The 15,604-nt window shown below is 40.6% G+C and overlaps 1 protein-coding gene across 6 annotated transcripts in view; it reads left to right on the top strand.

The window, feature by feature from the left end:
• Nucleotides 1–213: 213 nt before the first annotated feature.
• The window catches only part of MAP3K7 (mitogen-activated protein kinase kinase kinase 7), a 41,377-nt gene continuing 25,986 nt past the window's right edge, over nt 214–15,604 (top strand). For 4 of the 6 annotated variants that reach the window (XR_014524703.1, XR_014524704.1, XM_083497554.1 and 1 more), the window contains exons 1-11: nt 267–1,114; nt 3,069–3,179; nt 5,351–5,416; nt 6,170–6,215; nt 7,021–7,159; nt 8,176–8,300; nt 10,219–10,347; nt 11,417–11,547; nt 13,430–13,511; nt 14,690–14,841; nt 15,280–15,439. Coding sequence is in view for 3 of the 6 variants with exons in the window: in XM_083497554.1 (XP_083353680.1) it covers nt 1,025–1,114; nt 3,069–3,179; nt 5,351–5,416; nt 6,170–6,215; nt 7,021–7,159; nt 8,176–8,300; nt 10,219–10,347; nt 11,417–11,547; nt 13,430–13,511; nt 14,690–14,841; nt 15,280–15,439 (1,231 nt within the window). In the remaining 3 variants the exon portion in view is untranslated. Of the gene's footprint in view, nt 1,115–3,068; nt 3,180–5,350; nt 5,417–6,169; nt 6,216–7,020; nt 7,160–8,175; nt 8,301–10,218; nt 10,348–11,416; nt 11,548–13,429; nt 13,512–14,689; nt 14,842–15,279; nt 15,440–15,604 lie in introns of all 6 variants that reach the window. The other 2 variants (XM_083497553.1, XR_014524705.1) reach the window with 2 other exon arrangements.

Here is a 15,604-nt window from a genome sequence, read left to right as displayed (position 1 = left end):
GCAGCAGGAGGCCCCATTAGCTAAAGTGGTGCTTCAGGTTAAGAATAGTTTCAGGTTAAGAACAGACCTCCAGAACGGATTAAATTCTTAATCCGAGGTACCACTGTACCTTCTCCTAAGGGAGACATGCGCTTCCATGTTTCGCTTTCGTACTCCTCGCTCTCTCTCGCACCAGGCAGCTGAAAGCCGAGGCGGGCCACTCCACCCGCTGGCCGGCTCCCGGAGGGAGAAAAGCCCTTGCCCGCGCGCGGCTACGGGGAAAGCGATGCGAAATGACGACCGCGGGTTCCTCCGGCGGCCTCTGGGAGGCGGCAAAGCAAGAAGGAAGGCGGAGCAGCTCCGGGAAGAGTGAGGCGGCGAACGAGCGAAAGGAAAGAGGAGGAGCAGCTAAGTGGTGCCGCCGCCGCCGCTTCTCCTGCCAGGCCGTGGCCCTGGCCGGGCCTCCTCAGTAGCCGGAAAGGGAGAGGCGGCGCGCCGTGTGGGGAAAGTCCCTTCCGCGAAGCGGCTCCGATGTCGGGCGAGGCGGGTGCTGGGCTCTGAGCGGCGGCTGCGGCGGCTCCTCGTCCTCCTCATTCAACCTCCTCCTCCTCTGCGAGGGGGGGGGGGCGCAGCCGCCGACGCGACTCCCAGGCTCCGACCGAGGAGAGGCCGCGGCCTGCAAGAGCGGAGCAAGGAGGAAAGCCGGGGGTGGTGGTGGAGGCGGAGGTTGCGTGCGTGCGAGGGCGCAGGATGCCGAGCCGGGCCCCCTCGGCCTGGGCTTCCCGGTGGCTCCAATAAAGCCCCGGCGGAAGAGCCTCGTATGAGGCCTCTCCGCGGCCCAGGAGGCGCCTCCGTCGGGCCCTCCGTCCCCCGCTGAGTGCTGTGAGGTGGGCTGGGGGTCCCGGGGAAACAGCCCCGCGAGAGGAGCCCTTCTGCGCCCCGGTCCCCGCCTCGCCTGGGCGGCCTGCGCTCTCCTCCTCTCCCTCCAGACGCGCAGCCCCACACACCCCACATACACTCACACTCACCCGCTGGAAGTGGAGGGATGTCTTCTGCCAACTCCGCGGACATGATTGAAACCCCCCCGGTGCTCAACTTCGAAGAAATTGACTACAAAGAGATCGAGGTGGAAGAGGTGAGTCCCCACAGGTGGAGAGGGCGCCGGGAGGGACACTTGGTAACTCAGCTCGGCAGTAAGCCCCACATAACTCCAAAGACGCTCCCCCCCCCACCTCCTTGGAGATCTATAGATGCATATATAGGATGGCAGGCTCGGTTGCACGAAGTCAACATTGCCTGCATTGCCCCCATGCACACACTTGAGGCTGTAATCCTGTGCCTAAAAATTACTTGAGAGTAAGCCCCGTGGAGTACAAATTTATATGAGGGGTCTGGGCTCGAGCCTTTCCTGAAACTGCGCCTTCTCTCTTCTGCCCCCCCCCAAAAAAACACACACACTCTATTTGTTTACAGGCTAATTGTACACATGACCCATTGGTGAGATAAAGGCAATATATGACAGTCAGGGTTGTGTGTAGTATTTAAAGGGCTGCCCTTAGACCAGGAGCTTGGGGTTCAAATCTCTACCTTACTGTGAAGCTCAGTGAATGATCTTGAGCTGATCCCCATCTCTGAGCATAACTCACAGGCATGTTGTGAGGATGGAATGGGGAGCGACCTTGAATTCCTTAGAAGGTTTGAAAATATAATAATACTAATATTCCAGTGGTACTTTATCAAGCATGAAAGCTGAGCTATTGCTTGAGTAACTAGTTCTGAGTTCAAATCTCATCTCAAGATTTGAGTCGCAATAAGATTTAAAGGCCGCCACCCCCAACACCCACACTTGTTTAGGGAACCTCAACAGACATAATTTTAAAATAAAAGATAAGACTGAGGGACTTTTAGTGAGTGGTTCCCTAGACTGGATGGATGGGAGGTTGCCTGCTCTTGATGGGGGTACATGCCCTCTGAAGGACCAGGTACGCAGCTTGTGGGTATTTCTGGATCCTTTGCTGTTGCTTGAGGCTCAGATGGCCTCAGTGGTACAAGGTACCTTCCATAAGCTTCAACTTGTGGCCCAGCTGCACCCCTATCTGGACAGGGATAGCCTAAATTTTGTAGTTTATGCTCTGGTAACCTCTAGATTAGAGTACTGCAATGTGTTATATGTGGAGCTCCCTCAGAAATTAAGTATTTTATACTGGCTGTTTTATATATTATCACTAAACACAGCATTAAAGCAGTAAATCAACAGTAGCTCCAATGAAACCATGTAAAAGCCACTTGGAACAGATTGATCTTCAAAGCCTTTTTAGATCCACAAGACCCGTCAGTGGTGGGATCACTTTAAAACTGTTAGCTACTGAATATAGGTTTGGTATCTTAAGTTGGAAGAGTCATCATAAAGTCAAAATCTTTTTTGCAAGTTTACTTGCAAGTAGTCCATGTTGATTTATGTGGGGCTAAGCTTTTCCATCTGGGCTATCACATCTCCTGGATGAATTACAAACTTTCATATGCATTCAGCTTCATAAATACTAGGTAGCCAGAAGTGACATATTTTCTCAGCTCAGGGAGATCTTGCATTCAAATAAAATAATGGTGTGCCAATGATGGGAAGTGTGTAAGGAAGCATCCCCAAGGTTCATTTCTTAAAAATAAAAAAATCTGCACACTCCTGGAGACTCAGGATAATCAGTCAGTGCCTGGATAGAAAGGTTTTTAGGATAGAAAGAAGTTAGGGCATATGCAGAGATGGAAATTATTTTGGCCAGATCTGCACAGCAGTATCTCAAATCTGAACATGACCCACCATCCAGGTATGGTGGTTTGCAGGAGCTTGTTTAAACCTCTTGGTTTTGTTGCCTGCCTGAGACTGCAAAAACAGGAAGTTGCCAAGCATCTGGCAGACTGCGATTAATATATTTTGGGTTTGAGGTATCTTGGCAAGCCATGAGTTGTGCAGGTCTTTTGCACAACATAAATGTTTTACCATGTCATTCTATAGTAGGAAGAAAGAAAATAATATGAGCTATGCAGATGGTTTGTTTGAAATATGTAACTGAAAGTTTCCAATTTTTATATAGGTTGTTGGAAGAGGAGCCTTTGGAGTAGTTTGCAAAGCAAAATGGCGAGCAAAAGATGTGGCCATTAAACAAATAGAAAGTGAATCGGAACGAAAAGCTTTCATAGTAGAGGTATATTTTTTCTTTTAAAATTCTTTTAACATAATCTGATTAACAGGTAGCCTATTGTTTTCAAAACAATTTTATTTAAGCTGTGTTGGAAGAGAAATAGGACTTTGTGAGAACTGTACTGTTTCAGTCAGTAAAACAGCAACTCTAATTGTACTTTACAATATTGTGAATTTGTATGGGTGCTCATAATTTTATTGCTGTGCTGTAAAATGTTCCTTTAAGATTTATTGTGAGTTGTGTTTTGAAAACTTTCTACACCCCTGGGGGTATATTCAGGACTCCGTTGGGGTGAGGGACAAACTAGAAAGTTGACTCCAATAACCCTCTGAATCGTAGTTCCACCACCTGTATTTGGGAATATTGCAAACTCAATTAGCTGATTAAAGACTGAATTCTTCCTTGTCTGTAGGGATATTATGTCAACTGCATTTGCTTAGAATAAAACAACTCTGCAAACTACTAAAGCTGAGTTATTGGTGTCCTGCTTCTCCAGTCGCGCTGGCCCATTTAAAATACTACTTCCCCTCTACGTTCTCCCTACAAGCAGTGGTGAGGGAAATGGGACTGTGCGTTCCTACTCTGCCTGCTGGTAACTCTTCTCACACTAGATGTGGGTGTCACATTTTGTAGGGTGTGTCAGAAGGGTGGAGAGGGAAGGTGTGTTTTCCACCACACATAGAAAAGAGATCAGGAAGTGAGTGCAATTTAATCCAGATCACTCAAAGTGACAAACTACTTGAATATGTACACTTATTTATCAGATGATCAACACTTAATATTTCAGGGGGTTGGGGGGTGAGAGAGAGAGAGAGAGGTATGGCACTTCTGTTGGTGGTACGCTCTAGTACAATGGTCCATTGCTAGTACACTATTTAAACATGCAGAAATACATTATTAAGCATAGTGTACCCACAATAGGCCTGACTCACACAAATAGGCAAATAACTGGCTGTAATTTTTATTAGCCATGCTTGTAGTTGGTTTTGCATACGAGGGCAGAAACATCAACCTTAACTTGTCCAGTCCAGCTGCTGAAAGGGAGCTTCTACTCCATCCCAGTCCAACTGATTGGATAAACCTGAGAGACAGAACCATGGTGGTCAAAGGCCTGATACAAATTTCCATGCCTTTTCTCTGGAGTGGGATGAAACTATATTTCTCTTTCCGGACTGAACTGGAGTGCTCAGGTGATCCCCCACAGGGTCCTGTGGAGTGTCCAAGCCTTGCTTCTGTTGAGTAAAGTGTTGATTAGGATTGCCAGTTACTACTACCATTATCTGCCATGTAACATCTCTGTACATTTTCTACCTATAGCTAAAGACTGTTGTTCTTCTCAAAGGATGCATATTGATGTAAAATTAGTCCAGGGACTCAGCTGCAAATAAAACATTTTGAATGTGTTGTAAAGTGCAATATACAGTTGTGACACTAGATGGTGACTGTGAGCTATAGCAAATTCAATGCTTTTTTCCAAAACAATTAAAAAAAACACATTTTACAACGTTTTTAACACGTGTGTAGATTAGGCAGCCATTATTTGTGGTCTCCACCTATCCCTCCCCTATTGTATGTGCTGTGGACTTTGGACAGGGGTGGGGTCACCCTTTCACTTTTCATTCTTAATGGAAATCAGAAGCCATGAATTCCCCCTCCAGATTTTTCTGTGGTGAGAGGACTTGGGGGATAGGGGTCTCACATCATACTGTGATTCGGACAGTGATCACCCAGAATTGAATGCTTGCAAAGGCTAACCTGTTAAATGTGTTTCTAGAACCTGATTTTATGCTCAACCTGATTTTATGTTCAGATGCTGTTCTATACAGGCAATACTACAATACTACTCTGTCACTGGCAGAGTAGTGGCAACCAAGGGCCACCACAGATAACACAAACTTTATCCAAAGGTAGTCATAGCAGTCCTTCTGACTGAGAAGTTGCACAGGGGGAAGGTAACTGGTAGTAGTTTTTTAAAAAAATCTCAGTGTTAGGTGAGGTATCTGCTTTGCGCTAACTAAACCACAGTTCATTCTCCAGGACTGTGCAAAATACCATACAGCATCAAACCAGTTTTAGCATTCACCTGTGAATCCTACATGAGCAAAGCTTAGAAAAGATCACTTTTTAAAATTAAGGACGTAGCCTTTAAATGCATTATTTCTCTTAAATTCCAGCTTCGACAGTTGTCACGTGTGAACCATCCTAATATTGTCAAGTTATATGGAGCTTGTTTGAACCCAGTAAGTTGCACGTTTTCTGTTTTTGAGATCACAATACAATATTTTTGTAGGGCTAAATATTTTATGATGATTAAAAGTTTTGCTTGCATTTAGTAAGAATATGAGAGCAAGTAGTTCCTTAGTTGGCTTACTTGCACATACTGCACTGACTTTTCCCATTTTTATTATGAAAATGTTTGTATAAATTGGATATGCTTTTGCTATTTGTTTAGCAATAAACCTGGAACAATCAGGTTTCCCAGGTTATGTTTCATGGGTTCAGTTGGCCCAACATTTTCTTTTGCCCCCCTTCCAATTCACATGAATAATTTCTAAAATTAGTTTTAGAACTGTGCACCAGTTAATTTATTTTCATTTGTTCTTTCCCCCCTTCATTACTAATGTTCACAAGTGATAATTAACTGAAATGCATCAAGATTTGTGTGTGTGCTGTGTTTCATGAATATGCACAAACCCATGTGTGCATCAGTAAAGTAGAGCTGGGTGGACATCGGGTAAGAACAGAAGGAAATCAATGTTGCAGCAAACTATGTGTATGACGCTATCTGCAAAGATCAGAAATCGAAAAAAGATCATGAAATTATCCCAAGTCACTTTTGCCGCTGCACAAACAAGATCAGGCAATTTGGAACCCGCAAATCCACACAGGAGTTTAGATGGGGAACTTTTCAAAAACATTCCTATTTTAAAGATTTTCTTCTACATAAAAATCAAAAGTGTCTTCTAACTTAACACTTTGATTTTTCCACAAAGGTTTGTCTTGTTATGGAATATGCTGAAGGAGGTTCTCTCTATAATGGTGAGTCTCTCTCTTGAGTTGTATTATCCAAAACACTTAACTAAAATGCAAGGTTGGATTTAGAAATTTGTACTGTAATTCCAAAGCTGTAGAAGTGACAATTTCTTTCTAGTGTTGTTTGATTTTTATAATGTGAATTCATGTGTTCTTGTTTTGTCTACTTAAAAAAAATAAATCGGAACTCGCTATTAAGTATTCTACTCAACTACCATTAATCAACTCCATTGGTATTGGGCCTAAAGTTGTGAAGATATTTCATATAACCAAATTGGCTAAGCAAGAAGGTGGGTTCATCAGCAAGGTATGCTGTGGTGGTGCAGTTGCTTTACTATGAGTATACAGTTACTGAACCCACATCTTTTAAGTCACCACAAAGCCATTGAAAGCATATTCACTTGTGGTATTATGAACATAGAGATTGAATTGTATTCATAGTGAAGCATCCCTTATATTGCATTACCTAGAGCTGCCATATTTCAAAAAGTGAAAATCCAGACACGATAGTTGTTGAGCTACCCTCACATTACCAGAAATGCCATTCAAGACAAATGACTTTGAGCACACATTCTTAGTCTGCCAGTTTGGCCCTGTGTTTTGTTCTAGAAATAGAGTTACTGCAATACCCAAGGTGTTTGTAACTTATTCTTCACATAAGTGGTGCAGTTCACAAATTAAATTGGGTACCTTTGTGTGTCCAATGCTGCTAGAAACAAGCAGTGACTCAGACCTGTGATTTAGTATTTTTGTTTTGTATCAACTGTAATGTGCAATTAAGTTCTTTTTAGTTTGTAACTTTGTTTTTCAGTCCTACATGGTGCTGAACCTCTGCCTTACTACACTGCTGCACATGCAATGAGTTGGTGTTTACAGTGTTCCCAGGGAGTGGCATACCTTCATAGCATGAAACCGAAGGCTCTAATTCACAGGGACCTAAAACCACCAAAGTAGGTCTTTGGGCACTGTTTAAGCTTCTTGACATTCAAAATAAATATTGTAGTCTTCTTCCCACCCCCACCCATCTTAGAGGATAAATGGCTTACAGCACATCTGAAAGCAGATACTACGCTCATATTATGGTGCTTTTTATTAGCAAGGAATAGGGTATTCAGCACAAGTGCAAAGCATGTGTTTGTATGACATCAGATACCCAGTTCTACGAAATTGTTCTTTAAAATTAACATTAAAAATAATGTTTAAAAAATCTATTGAAAGTTATGGAAGAACTCCCTCTATAGCGCTCCATTATTTATTCTGATCTGTGATTGATAATAGCTTGGAACAACATGATAATCCTCTAATAAAACTCTCCTTCTGGCAAGTTTGCATCATTCTCCTCAATGGAGCATGGGATTTCAGGATGCAATCTTGAAATGTTTGGCTTACAGGGAAAGACAAATCCAGCACCCTCCTGGGCTTGCCTTAGGGCAGTAGTTAGCACAGACAAATGCTCTATTCCCAACCTGTATTTTTTTTTAAAAAAAAAAAACAACCCACAACTCTATATTTTTCATTTTCTCTCCCACTGAAAACAATGGAAAGAAAAGGGAAGAAACAATTTTAGACCCTCTCAGAAGTGTGTCAATCTCCATCCAGTTTGGGGCTCTGGAGGGAGGGGTTAGAGGACCAGAAGACTTTGGATTTTTCAGATCTTAGCTACTTTTCAGCAACCTTTTGCTTTTTTGGCCCTGCTGATGTCAGAGCTCCATAACTGATTTTGCTAGGACACCAGAGGGGTCAGCATCACCTAAGAGGGGCAGTGGGGAACATAAGAGTTCCCTCTTCATCAGAGCAGATCTTATCCTATGGCTCCTGTAACACCTTCCCAGTAGCCATAGAATCTCACCCTTAGTGTAGTAACATTTTTTAAGTTTCTATCCCACCCTTCTTCCCAAAAGAGCTCAGGGCAGCAACTACTCTTATTTAGTCACAAGATTGCTAAACTATTCTGTTTGTTTGACAGCTTGCTCTTGGTGGCAGGGGGGACAGTTTTGAAAATCTGTGATTTTGGTACAGCCTGTGATATTCAGACACACATGACCAACAATAAGGGAAGTGCTGCTTGGATGGCACCAGAAGTTTTTGAAGGTAAGAAATAATTTGATGCCTAATGTGCATTTTTGTGTGTTCTACAAGCTTCATATGTAATTTTTCTCTCTCTGTATTCCTGTTGAATATTGTAATAGCTTATGGGTTGGGGAGGTTAAAAACAATATATTTAACAACAGTTAGATATTTCATACCTTGAGTTTATTTTAACCATAAGCAATAAACTTCCAAATCATTAAAATCTTAGTAGCTATATATGTAGACCCACCATAAAGTATATATCTTGAAGGGAATTACCTGTTGACAAAGTAATTTGTGCTGTTATGAGTCACTTTGTGCATATTTACATTGAAAAGTGGCCTATAAACTTAAATATTAAATAAATAAATAAACTTGCTTCCATATTAATATATACCTGCATTTAATCTTGGAGGAATTCAATTCAAATATTGCCATTTATAAAATCTGCTCAGTGCTATCACTTATGTGGCACTGAAATAGATATGTATATGAGATTATGCATGCAGGACAGGGACATTGGTTTAGCCTTGTCACATGCAATAGCATCCTGGTGTGGACACAACATAGTGGAAGTTCACACACACTCAGAAGCCACCTAAGAGTTTCCTTGCTCCTGTTCTCAATCTGAATATGTAATAAGCCATTCAAGGATGCACTCTCTTGGTTCCATTGAACTGTCACTCGAGGAATGCTTTGTAACATGCTTAGAATGATTTCTTTTTAAATTTCTAACAAAACTGCTTGCAAAGAAGTTTTCTTTTTTGAAAACTCATCAACTGTTGTACTAAGAGAATTTAAGGGACTCCCAGTTAAATATTTCCCCTAGATATTTGGCATTGATCAAATTAATTAGAGGGGGTGGGTGGGAGAACCCTTCCTGTGCTTTGTATGTCAAATTTGACAGTTGGGTAGTCCTGCGTGTCAATAACTTGCCCCTCACCCAAACCCGGAACCCCGTCTTTGGTGATTCAAAATATTCAGGGTATAAAACCAACCCTGCAAGGTATTACACTACCATTACTCCTTAAGTGCAACTAGCCTGGGCCAAGAGACTCCCAGACCTTACTGGAAACTTCCCTAAGATTCCAAAGAAGCAACAGATGAAACAGGACTGTCTGTTCCCTTAGCCTCAGATTAACCACCTTATTCAGTAATCGGTAGCCAAGAGATTAGCAACTAGAATTAGTACCAAGGCATTACCCAAAATAGACAGATAGCAACATAAGCGAGATAGATTTATTAAAAAGAAAAGACTGGAAGTACAATAAAAATAGCAGCATATGACAGAACCAAAAGAGCCATAAAAGTTACAGATCAAAAACCCAATTGACAAACACCTCTGGGAATTACAAATCAGACTAAATAAGAAAGCTAACTTCCTAACTATCAGTTCCATGAAGCACTGACCCCCATTCTCAACTAGCAGGCCTCACTGCTGATCTTGAAGCACAGTAGCATAAGATAACATAGTGCTTCAATCTGATGAGCTCACTCCATTACTGAAAAGTAACTTCTTCGCACAGACCAGAGGCCTAAGCAAAAGAATCATTTTCTTGACGTCTTCCACCGAACATCACAATGATGTTAAGTGATAATTGTCAGTACTTCAAAACACCATGCCCTACAGGGTGCTTTGAAGCAACCACCCATCAGCCGAGTGCATTCCTACTTTCTGCAGAGATTAGCTGTTTGATGGCACACCCCACGATTAACTTGATCCACAGACTTGAACACAGCTGATAGTAACTTCAAGCCTGCTTTTTGCATTGGTTGGTCATGGGGAACTTCTTCTTTACCTGTGTTGTAGCATCTCATACAGAGTTGAATGCATGGAACACCTTGAGTTTTGTCACTAACATTCAGAAAATATATTGTTTGAGGAGGGACACATTTTGTTTTTAAAAGGATATAAATTATATGAATAACCTTTTTTCAGGTAGCAATTACAGTGAAAAATGTGATGTATTCAGTTGGGGTATTATTCTTTGGGAAGTGATTACCCGTAGAAAACCTTTTGATGAGATTGGTGGTCCTGCGTTTCGAATCATGTGGGCAGTTCACAATGGTAAGTTCAGACTTAATTGGTAACTAACAAGTAGCATTTCTGAATTTTTGTGTGTGTGTGTGCGCGCGCGCGCATTTGCCACAAGTTTTCAGTAAAGTGCATTACTCTGGTGCCTAATTCACTGGTGCAAGATTGGGGCAAAAGTAGACCAGCCAGGGGCAAATCCACTTGTTTAAACTCTTATCTGCTCTAGTCGCATAGAAGGCAGGGGGTTATTTTAAATAGTAAAATGGTCATTAAGTGATTGATTGATTGATTGATTGATTGATTGGATGGATTAATCAATCAATCATTTTATTTGGATGCATCCTCTCCAAAGTTAAAACCATGCTCAGGGAAATTTACAACTTTTAAAAAATTGCATAACTACAAACATCAAAAAGTACAGAGCCAAATTAAACATTTTCCACTTAATTCATTGTATCTTAATTTTGGATGTTGTGATTTAACATGAACAACAGCAATAAGCCCTCCGCCACAAAACCCCCTAAACAACACCCCAGCCCAAGATTCTGTTAAGCAGCCTCAGCTTTTGTAACTGGAGTCAGTCAGGGTCCTGCCCTCCCAGGCCAGGTGGGAAAAGGACTTCCAGCACTCAGTTTAGGTCCCACTCTAGCTTCTTGCAACAAACTGCTGCCTTCTGTGCTGTCTTGGGAGAGGCCAGGTTGGGAGTAAAAAAGGCTTTGGGGACTGAATGGGAAGCCTCTGACAGCTGCATTTGGCCTACTGGCAAAAAGATCCCCATCCTCAGTTGAGAGGATATACAGCATTTGCTTCAAGTAAAATGCTTTTCTCATTCAGAACCCAAGTACTTCATAAACTGGCATACCTTTTCGGTAAGCAATTTAGTGAAGTGGTAAAATAATCCCTATATCCACTCATGTGAAATCTTTCAAGTTGCAATGTTGCAAGGATAGCAGATGGAAAGCCGCAAGATTATTTTGTTGAAAAAGCAATAGTATTGTTAATTTTCTGAAATCGTCAAGGATGGTTAGTTTTGTGTAGAATTCTTACAACTTCATTGTACAATTTTATAATGTGTTTTTTTTTTTTAATGGTCTCCCTGTAGGTACTAGGCCACCACTGATAAAAAATTTACCCAAGCCTATTGAGAGCTTAATGACTCGCTGTTGGTCAAAAGACCCCTCACAACGACCTTCAATGGAAGAAATTGTCAAAATAATGACACATTTGATGCAGGTACATTTTTCTTACATATGGCATAATGTACTAAAAGGACTGGCTTATATAAGGCATGGAAAGTAGATGGTTTGGAAGCAGTGGGGGAAAGAGAAGTATGGAAAAGTCACTACCATTGTAGAAGAGAATGATAATGGAAGACCACCAGAAGTTATATGCTCACTTTGTGGCAACAGAACATCCAGTCCCAAAAAATTTGCTGGCTTGGGATAATGTTCTGCATATTTTAAAACTATATATATATATATATATATATATATATTTTTGGTGTCTTCGGGTGTCTTCCCGTGTAAGAGTTGGGGTGTAAGAGTCTGTTCCAGTAACAAGAAGCCGAAAGCACCAGCCTGAAGATGACGAGTGAGACCTCGTCGAAACGTCGCCTAGACACCCCAACTCTTACACGGGAAGACACCCGAAGACACCAAAACCTGCATTCCTGTACCCGTGAAAATCTACGTATTTTGTTTAAATACGTAGTACAGAAAAAGCTAACAACAGCAAAAAAGAAAAAGAAAATTAGATTGAATACAATCCAAAAATATTGAAAGCAAATATGACATACTTACCATATAATACCCCCCCCAGCTTCCCTCCGCCACAATTCGACTTCTTTGAATCTCTGTTTCCACCTTTATCTTTGCATTCTCCAAATGTATCATTCTTTGTATTTCTTTTATCTCTTCTTTTTTCCAAATCATAGATATACTTTACATTTTTATTCTAGGCATATTAGCACATATTTCTCAGAACAATATTTTAACATACAATCTTCGAAACATTTCCATTCCTTCTTTAATTTTTTATTTGACTGATATATTATGATTGAGGTTAGCTTAATTTTGTTAGTAGAATGTTGGGTGGTTTTTCGGAGGAATAATTCTCTTCTGCTTTGAACACCCTGAAGCAAAGATAACCAGCAGACTATATTTTTTACTCAATTTGAGACTTTTTCTTACTGCTTCCCTACCCACAGAAATACATTGTAAAATATTCCATTCAGGCCCAGTTTGCACTTCATGCTAAATTACTGTTTAGAACTTTCTGAACAAGTCTCACTATCAGGTACTCCTCCTCACCTTTCCACTCTGTCATAGCTGCAAGGAGGAGATCAGAAGCATTGAATTTTAAACACCCCCACTTCATTGTTATGCCCAAACTATAATTTGTTAAAATTATGGTTTGAGCCTTACTTTTGAATATAAATCATGTTTAAACTAACCACAGTTCCTGCAAGTTTGGTCATAGCAAGGAACTCTGGTTTGTTTAAAAGCAGATACTGAAGATCCTCATGTCAGGTGAAAAGAGAAAAGTGGGGAGCTTTGAAATCTGAGATTTTCCAGGGCAGATTCCCATAGCCTTTCACCTAGGAATCCTCTTTCGACTACCTGCAACAGTTTCAGCCTTACAACCTAATTACAGCAATCTTATTATAACGAGTCAACTTTGCAAAATGAATACTGCCTTTCATTACTGAACATCAGGCTTGTCTAGTGAGTAATGTTTCAGTATATTTTGACTGATGCTATTAAACAAATGTTGCCATTTATCACAGTAGAAAGACTGCATACATCTTTTAAAAATAATGTTAGCTGAGTGTTGTCTTTTGCCTGATAGCAGCATACATATGAATCATGCTACATCTCTCCTTGTACTTATGTCTGTTTGACATTTTTATGTTGTCATGACTTTTTAGTTAAAGAATAAACTGGCTTTATATCAAACATCGAACCACACATTTTGAGAATCAAGTTGAAGATCTTAGGGAGTTTACTAAAATAATATATACAGTATTGATTTTTCCTGTTTCATGTTCTGTCCAGTGAGCCAGGAGACAAAATGAATTTGTCGATCATTGAGCTTTTCCTCCTTTACATCTTTGCAGTACTTTCCAGGAGCAGAGGAACCCCTACAATACCCTTGTCAGTATTCTGATGAAGGCCAAAGCAACTCTGCCACTAGTACAGGTAAGTAGATTATATGCATAAGTAGTTGATTATTAATTAAGACTATGTAGAATTAAAAACATGCACAATGTCCTACTGCTCATTGTGTCAGCAGATGAATAGTATAGGCATACCCCAGAACCACTGCACCAGTATGAGTTCCCAATTTACAGTTTCTATTCTAGTGCTAACACAGCAAAAGATGTCATATTGGCGCAGCAGTATTTGGTATAACTCTAGAAACAAGCAACCTTTTTTCTTTTGTAGCATTGTACTAAGCTGTCATGGTAAGACTCACCTACATACTGTTTCAGATGTTTTTTTCAGGCACCATGAAACAACCATTGTGTTTAATATTTTCTTAATATGGGTTGTAACCCGCAGACAGCATAGGAACAGGAAGCTCTCTTATACTGAGTCAGCTCTTTGCTCAGTGTTTTCTTGATTGTCAAAAAGCAGAATTCCAGACAGTAGTCTTTCCCAACCCTGCCTGGAAAGGCCACTGAGATACAACCCTTCCCCACAGAGAGTTAGTTCTGCTTCTTATGCCTTAAATATTTGAAGCATAAATGTTTATGCCTCAAATGCCTTACATACAGTAAGTCTGTAGATAAACAGTGCTGCAGAGTGTAAGATATTCTTTCTTGTAGTTGATTGACAGTGCGATGATTTCAACAGACTAAGGAATCCTTTTCACACAAAGTTACTGTGAAATGCCTTAACTCATATGTGGAGAAATTACCTGGAAGCTAGCTTTATGTTCAGATTTAGTGCTATCCATCTCATATACTCACAGAAAGAAATAAACAAGATAACAACTTTGCAGTCCATATTTAAAAGATATGCAGGATCATTCTATTCTGAAACCGGAGTTTAGCTGAAACACCTAAGCTTTCTAAAGAAGGATTTATGTCAGCAGAACTGGTATCCATTAGCAGCACTGCCTGTCATGTTTCCAAACAAAATGCCTTTAGTACTAGTGATTTGTTGTGTTGGGAGGATGAATTTGATTTTCACATACTGGGATAAATCTGTAACTCTAACAGATATGTTAAGGCTGTAGTTATTCAGTCTAGTTGGGTTTTTAAAAATAATAATAATCTAAAAATAAGAAATAGAATACAACCAATATTTAAAACTGTAGCTTTGTAGTCATGAGTGACTTCTCAAGTAAAGTAACATACTTCTAAAATGTATAGGTTCCTTCATGGATATGACTTCCACAAATACTAGTAACAAGAGTGATGCCAACATGGAACCAAATGACTTTCCAGGAACTGCTACCAATGACACTATTAAACGCTTGGAGTCAAAACTGGCCCAGCAGATGAAAAATTCAGCAAAGCAGTCGGTAAGAACATAGAAATAATAGTCATTAAGGAAACTTTAAATCGAAATAATGAGATCTCCCTAACCATTACTGCTTGAAAAATACATATTAAATTATTTTAAAACTCTGACAAATGCATATTCAGAGTTTGTGACAAAAAAATACACAAGATTTAAAGACATTTATCAAATCTAACTACTACTAGTTTTGTTATGGAGATCCAGGTTTGCAGAGAGAATAAAAAATAAGTTCCATGCCTTAAACATATGTTTATACCTTAACAGAAGCATAAATCTACTGCCTACTCTTCTTCTGAGAGTGGTTATTATGGGCTTGCCTATCATCTTAAGAACTAAATGAAAATGGCGGCTGCAGATGTAGTATTCATGCAAACTTTATTTGTTCACCCATTTCTGCAATTAGTTTTTGAATCATTGTAAAGTGTTTCGTTTTCTGCAGGGAGAGCCTGGCCGTTTGAGCTTACCTCCATCTCGCGGTAGCAGTGTCGAGAGCTTGTCAGAAGTTCGTGGGCGACCGCAGTCAACCCTTGTTTCGGGAGAAAGCAAACGAATGAGTGCTGATATGTCTGAAATTGAAGCAAGAATTGCTGCTACCACAGGTAAAAGAATCTTACTAAACAGCTAGGCAAATGGGACTGAGATCAATAAGTTCTACCAGGGGCTATAGGGCCAAAATGAACAGAGAGAGCTGCATTGTAGGAGGAGAAAGTCATCCACAATCAGGTGGATGAACCTTGCACCAGTGGAGCTTGCTGGCACAAGAT

The sequence above is a fragment of the Podarcis liolepis genome (assembly GCF_965112155.1).
Source record: "Podarcis liolepis genome assembly, chromosome: 3".
NCBI lineage: Eukaryota > Metazoa > Chordata > Lepidosauria > Squamata > Lacertidae > Podarcis > Podarcis liolepis.
This window is presented reverse-complemented; position numbering and strand designations above follow the sequence as displayed.